This window comes from Lathyrus oleraceus, chromosome 2 (genome assembly GCF_024323335.1).
Source record: "Lathyrus oleraceus cultivar Zhongwan6 chromosome 2, CAAS_Psat_ZW6_1.0, whole genome shotgun sequence".
Lineage (NCBI taxonomy): Eukaryota > Viridiplantae > Streptophyta > Magnoliopsida > Fabales > Fabaceae > Lathyrus > Lathyrus oleraceus.
The window spans coordinates 437,140,365-437,152,845 of NC_066580.1; the positions used below are offsets into that span (position 1 = coordinate 437,140,365).

A 12,481-nucleotide genomic window follows, 5' to 3' on the forward strand; every position below is an offset into this window, starting at 1 on the left:
GACAAGATTTCTAACTGTCTCCTAACTGCATTATGAACTTCTATCACCGCTCCATACATTTTAAAGACAATGAACATATTTTTAAAATCGCTTATATTTTTAAAATTTAAAATCAAGCCATGGATCTAGAAGACTCCTTTATAAAATCGCTTATATTTTTAATTTCTTTATTTCAGTTATAGATAAAATGAAGATATTCCTAAACACATTCAAAAAAAAAATCAATGTAAAGTAAATCATATTAAATTGAATCAAATATTATTTTTAAATCAAACTGAATTTGATTTTATTTTTAAATTGGAATCCTTTTACTATAAAATCGATTCAACTCACACCACTCTTGGTACAAACTCCACCTAGAATAAAATTTAAACAAAAATTGTATCTAAAATTATGATGTATCTAATGTTAATTTTTAACTAAATACATTAACAATTGGTACATACTTGTCCTAGAATTCCATATGCTGAAGAGTTGTGATGCAAAACATGGCGATGTCTGTCTACTCTTCAATTGTTAGTCCGTCCATGGAAGCTGCTTCAAGAGATGTATCCATTCGAGCATTTTGAAAGCGTCTTGAAAACTGTTTCAACAACTTGATTAACTCATATGTTCTAAAACTTTGACCGGAGTAGAGGCAAATGTCAAGTGGAGTTAAACCATCCTGAGACAAACAAAAGCGAAACTGAATTCAAAAATATCAATGTAAGAGAAATCGCCACTTAGGCCGCCGCTGCTACACAAACCATAACTAGTGTTTGTGTATCAGTGCCATGCCTGATGTCTGGTGTTTGTGTCAGTGTCTGTATCAAAACACAATTACCTTGTTTTTTAATGTCTTATCAGCACCTTTAATCAATAGAAGCCTTACTACATCATTTCTCTGAGTTTGTACAGCAAGATGTAATGGTGTCCAGCCATCCTAAGACAGAAAATGAATTATGTTCTCAAACAATGCTCCGCAGAAGAATAAAAGGTAGGATAAGCTGAGGATTGGAACAATTAACCATACATTGTCCGGAAGATTTATATCCACATTATACAACAAAAGCACTTTAATTGTTGGGACAGAAGCTGTTTGTACAGCATAATGCATCAAGGTAGCCCCATCCTGTTTCAAGCACAAACAATAAAGCAGATGCATACAATTTCGGCGACACCAACAGGTGACTCCGTCTATAACAACTATATGATATAAGTGTTTAGGCTAAGATGTAATGATAATGGCGATGAGTTTTCAGTAGGGATATGAAAAGCAGAAAGTATAAACTGAAGAAGAAAATCAACAAATAAAGAGGCTCACATATGAAACTTACGACAGCACAGCTCACAATTAAGTAATTTTTTACTCACATTATCTTGTACAAAGGGATTGGCTGAGTTTCGCAGGAGAAGATTAGTTATGGCACGCTTTCTTCCAATTATCGATTTTGAAAGAGCAGTCAAACCATCCTAAAAAAATATAACAAATCATAATAGTTTGAATAGAGGATTCCGCACATTTTAATCTTCTGCGTAAAAGTTAATGTTCAAGTACCTTATCCATAGCATTAATATCAACCTCGTGCTTCAACAAAGTTTGTAAGAGGAAAGATTCTCCGCTCGCAGCAAAAGTATGCAGAGGAAGCCATTTATCCTATAAATAACAAGTATTAGCCATTGAAGAAATACATACAGAGATTATTCACCAAAGGCAACAATGTTTCTTAGTCCCAAACATGAATATCAATTCGAGATTCAAACTGTGAATCGAAAAACCTATTTTCCAAGTCGTGAATCAAATCTTATAATGAGTCGCAGATACGTTGCCGATAAAAATATGTCATTTATAAGTAAAAAATGGATGGAGATACAAAGGAGGCAAAAAAGAGTGAGTGGCAACACTAAAGTTTAGGTAGCAATTCATTAGAAAGAAACAAGAATCTTCATTGTGAATCGCGATTCAACATCAGCAACTAATATGACTACTCAACAAATGAAGGAAAGCATGAAAGTTCTTATTTTCGGATAAAGTAAGAATACTTACCGAAGTTGCAACTGACAAGTCTGGCTTAATCTTATTCAACAAAGCCTTCTCCTCCTTTGTAAACAACTTAGGACGACCTATTCACGAAAGCACAATAGAATAAAAATGAAAATCCCAACACTTAAAAAACCATATATTTGCAAAACAATGAGAAACAACAGTGATCAAGATAGAGATTTTCCTGAATTCAATAGTCACTAAATAAAATGACACTTCATCACAACTGAATTACTCTGTCTGTATCAACATATCATCATCAATGAAGTACCATAAGGTGTAAAGTAGCACTAATTTAAGAGCCATTTTGGATAAACTTCATCAATCATAGTCTACGAAGCCCCGACACAGACCCGAGACTAGATACTAAATACGAGTATAACACTGACATTGACATGTAGACACCGGTAGTAATTTAAAAATTGGAAGTGATTGAAGTTAACTCCCAAACATGTATTCAATATGAAGCATCAAGTAATAGTCTTCAACAACATCCACACAAAATCAAAAAGAAAAAGTAGATACCAATTACCTTCAGTTTTCTTAACAGCAAGATCATAACTTTCACTATTCAAAAACTCATTGACATCATCCAAACCTCTTCCATAAACAGCCCACCTAGGATTCTTAGGCTCAACGCGTTCTTCACCAGACCCATCACTCAATTCATCTTCCAACTCTTCCTCTTTCTCAGCAAAACTAAAACTTGGAGGCTTATCAAGAACCACAGGTTTCAACTTAGCCAACATAGCATCTCTATAAGCTTTGTAATCATCCAAATCCATATGCCTCAAAGGAACCAACCCTCGTTTCTTCTTCAAAACCTTACTATTGAACTCAATTTCCTGAGCTATCTTACGTCTCTCTTTCTTCGTTATGTTTGCCTCTGCTTGAACATCTCTCCACTTGTCAGGAACCAAATTCTCCGACTCAACTGTTACTGTTTTTTTCTTCTTTTTCTTTGAAGTGGGTTTTGGTTTTTTGTTGTCTACGAGGTTGTCGGAAGGAGTAGGAAATATGGGGTCTTCGAAAATGCCTTCCTCGAAGACGAGACAATCTCCGATTACATGTTCTTCGTAGTTGTCGTTTTGGTAGGATGAGGAGAGAGAATTGTGGAGGTTCCAGTTTGTGGGGAGTTTGAGAGATTGAAATTTGCGGGGTGTGGCAGAAGAAGGGGGGAATGGGAATGGAGAGAAGAAAAGTGTGTTGGATTGAGGATTATGCACAAGTGTGGAGAAATTGAACATTGTTGTTGTTGATGTTGCTTTTGCAATTGCCAACATTCAATCCTTAATAACCCAAAACTTCTTCTCTTGAAAACAGTTTTTTTCCTCTTCTAATTCTTATTAAGAATAGGATTTTTTTAATTATAAAAATAAGCATCAACATGAATTGAAATTATTTTTAAAAAATCCCTTTAATTTTTGTCTATAAACTAACGAAATATATCTAAATCACTTAAAAGAGATGTTAAGAGATTTACATTTTATAATTCATTCCAACGGTTAGAATTTTGTTGACGGTTTTGTACGATTGAGATTGTATCGACCATTTTGTATTGTCTAGAATAAATTAAAAGTTGTATAAATAAGTGTCATATGTTATTAAGAAAAACATCTCAAAATGTCTCTTCCTCAATTTTTGATTAAGACAGAAGTGTACTTCAACGGAGCTGCACCTCTTTTAGAGTTTTTTTAGAGTTTTGACTTCCGAATGACACCACATCTCCCGCCGCCTTGACATCAAAGTTGAATGAATTGTTGCATGATACCGATAACAGAAAGGTGAGAAAGATCGAGTTCCGTGAAGATTTGATTGATACCGATGGAAGAGTGAAATACAACTTTATTGAGTTAAAGACCGATGAAGATTTGTCGTTTATGTGGAAATCATTTTGTTGTAGGCTAACTAAGGGGCCGGTCGAGTTAGATGTGAAGATTTCACTATTGTTAGATCTTTGTACAAGTCTCAGACTAAGACTTCTCCTACAATCTTCTAACAATAAAAAAGAAATACAACCACTTCTTTGATTTTACAACACAACGAGAAAGAACCCTACTTTCTCAATTCTCTGTTTCCAATAACCATGGATAACAAGATTTTATAATACTTTGAATATAACAACAAAATGTTACAGAGCAATTTGAATACAAGTGAATTTTTGAAATTCCTCAAAAATTCCAACTAATCTCCCCTTTCAAATATGAACAATTCAAAAGTATATATTTTAGGTGCTCAAGAACTTATCTTTAAATGATATAAAATTATGCATAAAAGTTCTTGAAAGAATTTGACAATTTATGAAGATGAATTATTTAGAAATTTATTTGAAAGAGGCGAATCTCAATGTTAGAAAATGTTTGGATTTATATTGCACAAACACACCTCTTTGAATCATGACAATTGCAATGGTTTAGGAAAGATTATGAGGAATGAGTGCCACAAAAAGATGGGTGAAAACATTTAGAATTTTTCAGAAATGCACCAATGATAATTGATTGTGCATCATATGTAATCGATTAATCGATTAATTCATTACAATAACCGATTATCTCATGATGTTGTACCCCAAAATTTGTCCTCCATTTTTTCATATTTTCATCCAACCACTTGACTTGAGGACCAATTGCATACATTAACAATTCATGCATAAGCATCATTCATTCCATTAGGGGATTACCATAGATTCAAATTTCTTGGCTTGTGGGGCTAGGGTTTGCTTGTGTAATAACTTGAAAAGTGTGATTTGGACTTTCATCAAAGCATAAGGGATATGAAACCCTGATTTCTTGGTGGTGGAAGTATGGATTCAACAAGGGGTTACCTAATCAATCCATATGGGCCTCAAAACCCTAGCTCTTGATGGTATGATAGTGGGATCCTTTAGAGTTTCAATAGGCTTTGTCTTGGCCATCAAAACCCTAATAAAGACTGACACATTGGAAGACTTGTTGGTGAAGCATATGATTTGGTTCAAAGGACTTGCTTGAGGGGTAGGCTTCATGGAAACCCTAATCAATAAGGGAATGGTCTTGATGGACTTTGTGGCTTGACTTTCCATTTGGAGACATCCAAAACCCTAACTCCATCCACCTTTCATCCACTGACTGGTTGGCACCACCTTGATCTTTGTTCTTTTGTCTTGGCTCAAGTCCCGTGGCTTCCATGCCTTGCTCCACCCTTGTCATCCCATCTAATCACCTCAAGTGCAAAGTCCACTCTTGGTTTATTTTCATCTGGCCATTGGTCTTAAATCCAATTCATCTTAGTCTCAATGCTTTGTTGTTTTGTTCATGGATGGCTTTGTCTCTCCAAGCCACTAAAGCCTGTTGTATCACAATCCAAGAGGTAGTTATGTCCTTTGATTCATAGTTAAGCCTTAACCTTGTTCATAAACTATTCCATTTACAAGTCATGACCATCTTCATTTCAATTCAAGCACATACAAATACAAAATCCATTGTAAAATAAAAACAACTTGAGAACCATTTAACTTCCAAATATCCATATATAAACCATCACATTGATCATTACATGAAGAATTACAAGTCTTGGTAACTTTTGACCAAATATTGACTTCGGTCGACAGTTGACTTTTTGGTCAACTTTGACCAAAGTCAACCCAAATCCCTAATACCATAAATTATCATCCTAAGCCCCTAAATCCCATCCATTATCATCCATAAAATGTTCATTACATACAAAAAAGCAAAAAAAAATCACATGTTGACCAAGTGTTGACTTTGGTCACAGTTGACCTTTTGGTCAACTTTGACCAAAGTCAACTTAAGTTCTTTTCTATTCCAAACCCCTAAAACTTCCCACCCTAGTCTAATCTTACAAAGCCATGACAATATTGGACTTGGATCTTGCACTTGTTTGTTTCAAAATCCATGGTGATATGTGGCAATACACTTCCTGTTTATTCCATGCACACATGGCCTGCAAAACCAAGGTAAAACATGAAACAAGGTCTTAGTAGAAGCATGGAAGAACAAGGCATTGAAACTATAATTGATTAACAACCACAACATGCCATAACCAAACCTGAACTTAGAACCTACAACTGCACCAAACAAGGCAATTGCAGTTCAACAACTTGAAACAACAGTAGGCTGCAGTGAACCATACCTGAACCTGCAGCAGACCACATCCTGACCAAGCCATCACATTGGAAAATAACCTGCAGTCCAAACATGAGCAAATACGACCTGCAAGGCATACCAAATCTTGCAACAAACATGCAGTAAAACAGGAACTTGCAGTATCCACAACCTTGCCAAATTCATGCCTAACAAGTCATGAGTGCATCCATGCCAAACCTGCAGTGTACCCAAACATACCAAGTTACACCTACTGCAGCCAGACCTAACTATGTAAACTTGTATAACATGAGCAAAGCTTCCTGCAAAAACCACATTACATACCTGCAGTACACTATGGTCATTCTGCAGTATGCACCCAAATGCTTAAACCTAGCAGCAAACATCACAAACTAGGGCAACACAAGACTTGTTAAATATAAATGTTATCAATGGTATCTACACATATATGATTTTTATCGCATATCGTCAAAAGAACATTCATACTTGTTAAATATAAATGTTTTAAAAAAATTAACAACATAAAAAAAAAATTTAAAAAATGTGTACCAAAATACTTAGAAGCAAGCAATCTGGTTAGGAAAAAAGACATAATTGTAAATTATTCGATTTGTAGAAAAACATAACCGAAAAACTTATGAAAACATTATCTGATTGGCTTTTGTGAACCGGATAACTACGCAAGATATTTTCCGGTGTGTAATATATAAATCGTAAATCATGATATTAAGTTCTTTAGTTTAGTAACTCAACATTCTGAATGTCTTCAAATTAAATTATCCAGTTTGCATAAATAGAATATACAATAGCCAATTTTGGAAGACTCAGACGGATGGTAAAAGTTAAAAAATTAAAATGAAATTAAAAAAAAAGATAAATTTAAAATATTTATAAAATAGTTGGAGTATGGGAATAATTGTGGGGTATAGGATAAAACAATCTTATTAAAACTTGACATGCCGCAAACCATCTTGAAAGAGAGGAGTATATTCGAAAATTGGAACACATGCGGTGCATGGTAGTAGCGCAACCCCAACCCTTGTGTAAGGTTTAGGTGATAAGCCAAATAATGGTGGTGATGACGTCAAGCCATGACATGGGCGACACGTGTGCTACAATGGATGAAAGAAAGGATCGCGATTGGTAACTTTAAAAACCTTTACAATTATAGGTAAGAGTGTTAAAAATCGAACCAATCAATATAAACCACAAATCAAACCAAACAAAATCAAAACCGCAAAAATCCGTATTTTGTTCATAAGTGTTTGAACCATTTTTTTAATAAATCGTGCGGTTTAGTTTGCAGTTTGTATTTTACAAACCGAGTCAAACTGCATCATGTTACAATTCAAACATCACTTATCTCACATTCAACCCAAACTCAAATCTATTATGTCTTAGTCTTATGAATACAACTGATTTTGTCTTACTCACACTTAGAGTTTTAATTTTAGTCTTCTTAAATTTTTCGTAGTATTATGGCACTTTCGCTTTCTTCTCATCTTACTTGTTATGTATATCTCACCTCTTACACTTTTTTTATCGCACATTTCTTTTCTAATCCTCACATCTCTTTTATTCTTTCTTTTTCATCTTCTCTACTCTCTCATCTCCTCTCTTTTTTTCGTATAATAAATGAAAAATTATTGTCCAAATATGATGAATTTTATTATTATTTAGTAATGTATAAATGATAAAATACAAAATTATGGTGTTCTTTATACGTGTGTACCAACCCAACCGAACCACACCGCGCTTTCTACTCTTGCGTTTTGAATGACTTTTACCATCACCATGAACTCCCCTAATTATAGTATTGGGTTTCTTTAATATGTTGATAACTTATTTTTCCAAAGTTTATTAATTGTAGAATTGTGGATATCCTTTTGAACGATGTATTATGTCATGCTGTAAACCTTGTCTCAAGGCTTCATTCAATTTAATACAGCATTGCAATTAGAAGAGTCAAATAAGTTATATAATGTCTACGTTATTTGTTGAGCAAAAGCAAAAGAAAAATAGTTATATCATGGATGGAAAAGAGTCTTTGGTTCTAGATTTGCTACCAATTTTTCTTCTTTGAAACCTCCAAATGATCACGCTCCACTTTGGTTTTTTGAGTATAATATTGCAAATGCAAGGGCCAACAAGCTTTTAAGTTATAACTCGTGCGTTGGAATTGTTTGACCTAATATATATCAGATTACTGCATAACATTTGACTGATTCGGAAGAATATAATGAAGAAGTTAAAAAATATACTAAAACTTAATAAGTTCTACTATTTAGTCATAAAACTCCAATGCCACTAAAAAACGAGTATTAAAGATACATCAACAATAATTGCTTAGTGCAAATTACCTCTAAAACGCACATACATCACATATAGGCACAATCTGACAGGTCAAAATACAGTTTTTACCATCCTTCAAACTTCAGACAGATAACAAAATAAACTTTGTAAAATATCACCTAGACCCCCGAGCATACCTCCTATCTGGGCTTCCATATGGAGCATAAGGTGACCTAGACCTATCCCTCCTATACCTTCCGCCACCATAGGGAGAGTGCCTTGGTGAATAATCCCTGCCACCTCGATATGGTGGGGAGGGCCTTGGAGACCGGCGATATGGATAATCATCACGACCATATCCACCCCGATACCTTCCACCTCCACGATCATCACGATATCCTTGAGACCAACAAAAGATGATGTTCAAATAAAACAAGCAATAAATTAGGTTCAACATTTAGAGAAGTGTCTCAAACTTACCAATTTCTCTAGTGTTTTTCAGCCCAAGATAGTGCCCGGGTGTGGGAGTTCTTGGCCGCTTTCTCTTTGACTGAAATAAAATATAGAAACTGGATCCTTAGAATTTTGTTGATATAAAACAATTATGCACCAATCATCCATGTAACATTGAACATAAAACATATTAAATAATCTAATATATCCATCGCGTCATATTTAATTGTAAAAAGCAAACACTTTCAAATTTTTTTAGTAAGAGCCCTTTAAAAGAAAATTTCATTAAGAAAAACAGTCTAGCAAGGTTTCATTAAGAAAAAGAGTCTAGTTTATATTTATGATATTAGTGAAAAAAATATATCCACACACTAATGATCAATGCCAGGTGTGAGATACCATAAAAGACTGATTAGAAAGTTGTTGATAATGTCCGTTGATTAGTTGAGAGTTGAAAGTGAATGCTGAAGTTGTAAAGTTGTTGAACATTATAGTTGTTGCTAATGTTAAGTTGATCAGAAGCATTTGATTAGCTGTTTAGGCTTTTGCCAATGATCATGTTGTTTCTATTAAGTTGAAATGGATGAACTGGTCATCTTTGATTGCTGCCAACATAGCTGATGTAATGCATTCTGAACGTAAGCACAAAACCTTCCGGTCAAGAAGAAAGAAAAGCATAGGTGTTTTATCAACTAGTTAATCAAAAAACACATTACCCGCTCAACAGTGACATAGCGACCCTCTAGAACAGATTGATTCAGATACTTGATACAGCGGTTTGCATCCTCAACAGAATCCATAGTAACAAACGCAAAACCACGAGATATACGCGTACGGGGCTCCACCACAAGAAAACATGAAGCAACCTAATCAAGTAAACAACCCATGCCAGCCATTCAGAGATCAGAGTATCACCACCAACGGAAACTCTGATGATTCAGTAAACTAGGAGAGAGAATCAATATGATACTCACCTTTCCTTCCTTAGAGAAATGCTCCTCTAGGTCTCTCTCAGTGACCCTTGAAGATAGGCCAGTTACATAAAGTGTATCCCCACCATTCCTAACACGACAAAATCACAAAACCAAACTACATAAACAAATTTGTTTCTAGTATTCCAATCAAAGGATTGTAACCACATGCAGGTAAAACCGACTAACCTATCAGGAGGACTTCTTGATCTTGATCTATCATTAAATAAACAAAGAGAGATCATCAGAGAGTGGAAAAGCATGCACTGTGGAAGGGATAAAATGCAAAAAACAATGATTGAATGCTAAACAATGACTAACCTGCCACGGCCTCTCGAGGGAGATCTAGGCCTTTGCATTTCAAGAGATCTTGACCGAGACCTAAGCCTCGGCTTTTCAAGAGACCTTGACCGAGATCTAGGCCGTTGCATTTCAAGAGGCCTTGATTGAGACCCAGGCCTTTGCATTTCAAGAGGCCTTGATTGAGACCCAGGCCTTTGCATTTCAATGGACCTTGACCGAGACCTAGGCCTTTGCATTTCAATAGACCTCGACCTAGGTCTGTGCCTCTCAACGGACCTTGACGGAGACCTAGACCTAGATCTTGATTGACCCCTCCATGGGGAAGGGGATCTTGAAAGCCTGAAATATCATCATAACCATATACAAATAGGTTCACAATGAACACAGTCAACAGAGATAATCAAAATCAAAAACAGATCAAAATAATTAACATTAACCCAAAATCAAACAAATAATTTCTAATGTTTAATTCCATTTTGCGTTAGGGTTTCAAACACATAACGAAGATAATCGGATCAAAAACATTTGATAATCATAATTTGCGTAATCAAAGAGATTTCTAGGGTTACCTTCTTACTGGAGAATCCGCCTGCAAAATAATTGGGGAATAACAAGAAATCGTTAAATAGTGTTGGTCAAAAATAAAAATGAGGTATGGATCCAGATAGAAAACTTACCATTTCCACGAGCGACGAACAACGATAGCGATGAGGACGAAAGCAGCAGCGACGAGACGAAGAGTTGGGGTTTCTTTCACGTTTTTGTTAGAGCGCACTTTTGTCTTAGGAGATGTAATATAACATAATGGGTCTTTATGTATTTTGTTTTAATTTTTACACTACAGGGTATCTTATTTTTATTTTGTATTATAAAATGTTAAATATTTATATAATCTTTTTTATTTTTGTGGGTCTATATGACATCAAATTTTATTATATAGATTTTCTCTCTCTTTACTTTTCACTATTATCCACTTTCTTCTTTCTATATTATTCGACATTTTCTGCCACCATTATTCTATTTATATCTTTAACCATACTCAATTAAATTATGAAAATAATTACTATAAAAATATAAATTGATAAAATAAAGTTGAATAATAAAGAAATTAACTAATCATATTTAAAGTTTGATTAATATAAATCCAAACATCAAAATACATAAAAATTGTAACACAAATTTAATTAATATTAGTATAATGTAAGAAGTTTGGTTAATATAAATCCAGACATCAAAATACAGAAAATTATATAAAAAAAAGTTGATTAATGCATTGCAAAAATTTGATTAATGATATTTAATTGTCTCAGATTCAAATAAAAGAATGGTGGGAGAGAGGTCAAAGAATGGTGCAGGAAGAAGAAATAATAATAGTAAAAAGTAAAAGAGAGAGGTGTCAAAGAATGATGCATAAAGAAGAAATGGTAACAGTTAAAAGTAAGAGAGAGAAAAAAATTATTAATAAAATTTGACCCCACTGTATTTGATCATGATATATTCGTGAAGTGTAATTGTGGGTGTCAAAATATTATTTTCGGTTTTTTTTATAACACTTCTTTTCATAATGCATTATTTCTTCTTTAATTTTATTTAAATTTTTTACTTTAATCTTTTATTTAATTATTTAATAAATCGTTGGTTTTAAATTTCTTAAATGCCATTATTAGTCACATATTCACATTTCACATGTGAAAATATCTATGATATTGTTTTATTTAATATTAATTTTAAATAGGTGTTATATAGGAATTTAATAGTAAGAATGTATTTGAAAGATAATATCACTAGTTTTAATAAAAATTATTAAAAGTCTTTATGTAAGTTATTTAAGGGTAAAATTGATAGAAAAATAAGTTATACAAAAATGGAATTTTCCCTTTATATATTATTATAGATTATAGAGTTATTTTATTTTATATTGAATTAAAATTTAAAATTTAAAAACAAAAATAAATTAAACATATTTATTTGTATCATTTTATTTTTATTTTTACTGTGAGAATGCAAGGAAACCTAAGTCGCTACCCGCCTCTCTCTCCTCCCTCTTTGTTTCTCTCTTCTTCTTTCTTATTATGAACAACAACTTCATCACTTTTACTTTCTTGTTCATAATAAACACTACTAATTCCATGATCAATGAATAATCAATAATCATAGGAAGAATGTATCTTGTTGAATAGGAGAGATGGTTGGTTGAGACGAGTGAGTATGAGATGATTACTACTCTCATCTAGGGCAGAGACCTCTCATTAGGTTAACTAAATGATTCAATCTATCACGATTCATTTAGACCTCTCATTAGATTTAAAAATCCAATCAAATTGAAAAATGATAAA

The 12,481-nt window shown here is 33.7% G+C and overlaps 2 protein-coding genes across 2 annotated transcripts; both read right to left on the reverse strand.

Moving 5' to 3' along the window:
• Positions 1-258: 258 nt before the first annotated feature.
• Positions 259-3,363, reverse strand: LOC127120084 (ankyrin repeat domain-containing protein, chloroplastic). Its single transcript, XM_051050462.1, has 7 exons — positions 2,556-3,363; positions 2,027-2,103; positions 1,538-1,636; positions 1,354-1,452; positions 1,013-1,111; positions 824-922; positions 259-664 (listed from the first exon to the last, which is right to left on the reverse strand). The coding sequence occupies exons 1-7, from the start codon at positions 3,304-3,306 to the stop codon at positions 503-505; spliced, it is 1,386 nt and encodes a 461-aa protein (XP_050906419.1). The 5' UTR covers positions 3,307-3,363; the 3' UTR covers positions 259-502.
• A 5,046-nt stretch (positions 3,364-8,409) lies between these two features.
• LOC127120085 (serine/arginine-rich splicing factor SR45a) lies at positions 8,410-10,976 on the reverse strand. Its single transcript, XM_051050463.1, has 8 exons — positions 10,823-10,976; positions 10,715-10,734; positions 10,164-10,484; positions 10,032-10,058; positions 9,846-9,933; positions 9,588-9,737; positions 8,899-8,968; positions 8,410-8,817 (listed from the first exon to the last, which is right to left on the reverse strand). The coding sequence occupies exons 1-8, from the start codon at positions 10,823-10,825 to the stop codon at positions 8,594-8,596; spliced, it is 903 nt and encodes a 300-aa protein (XP_050906420.1). The 5' UTR covers positions 10,826-10,976; the 3' UTR covers positions 8,410-8,593.
• Between the last annotated feature and the right edge of the window lie 1,505 nt (positions 10,977-12,481).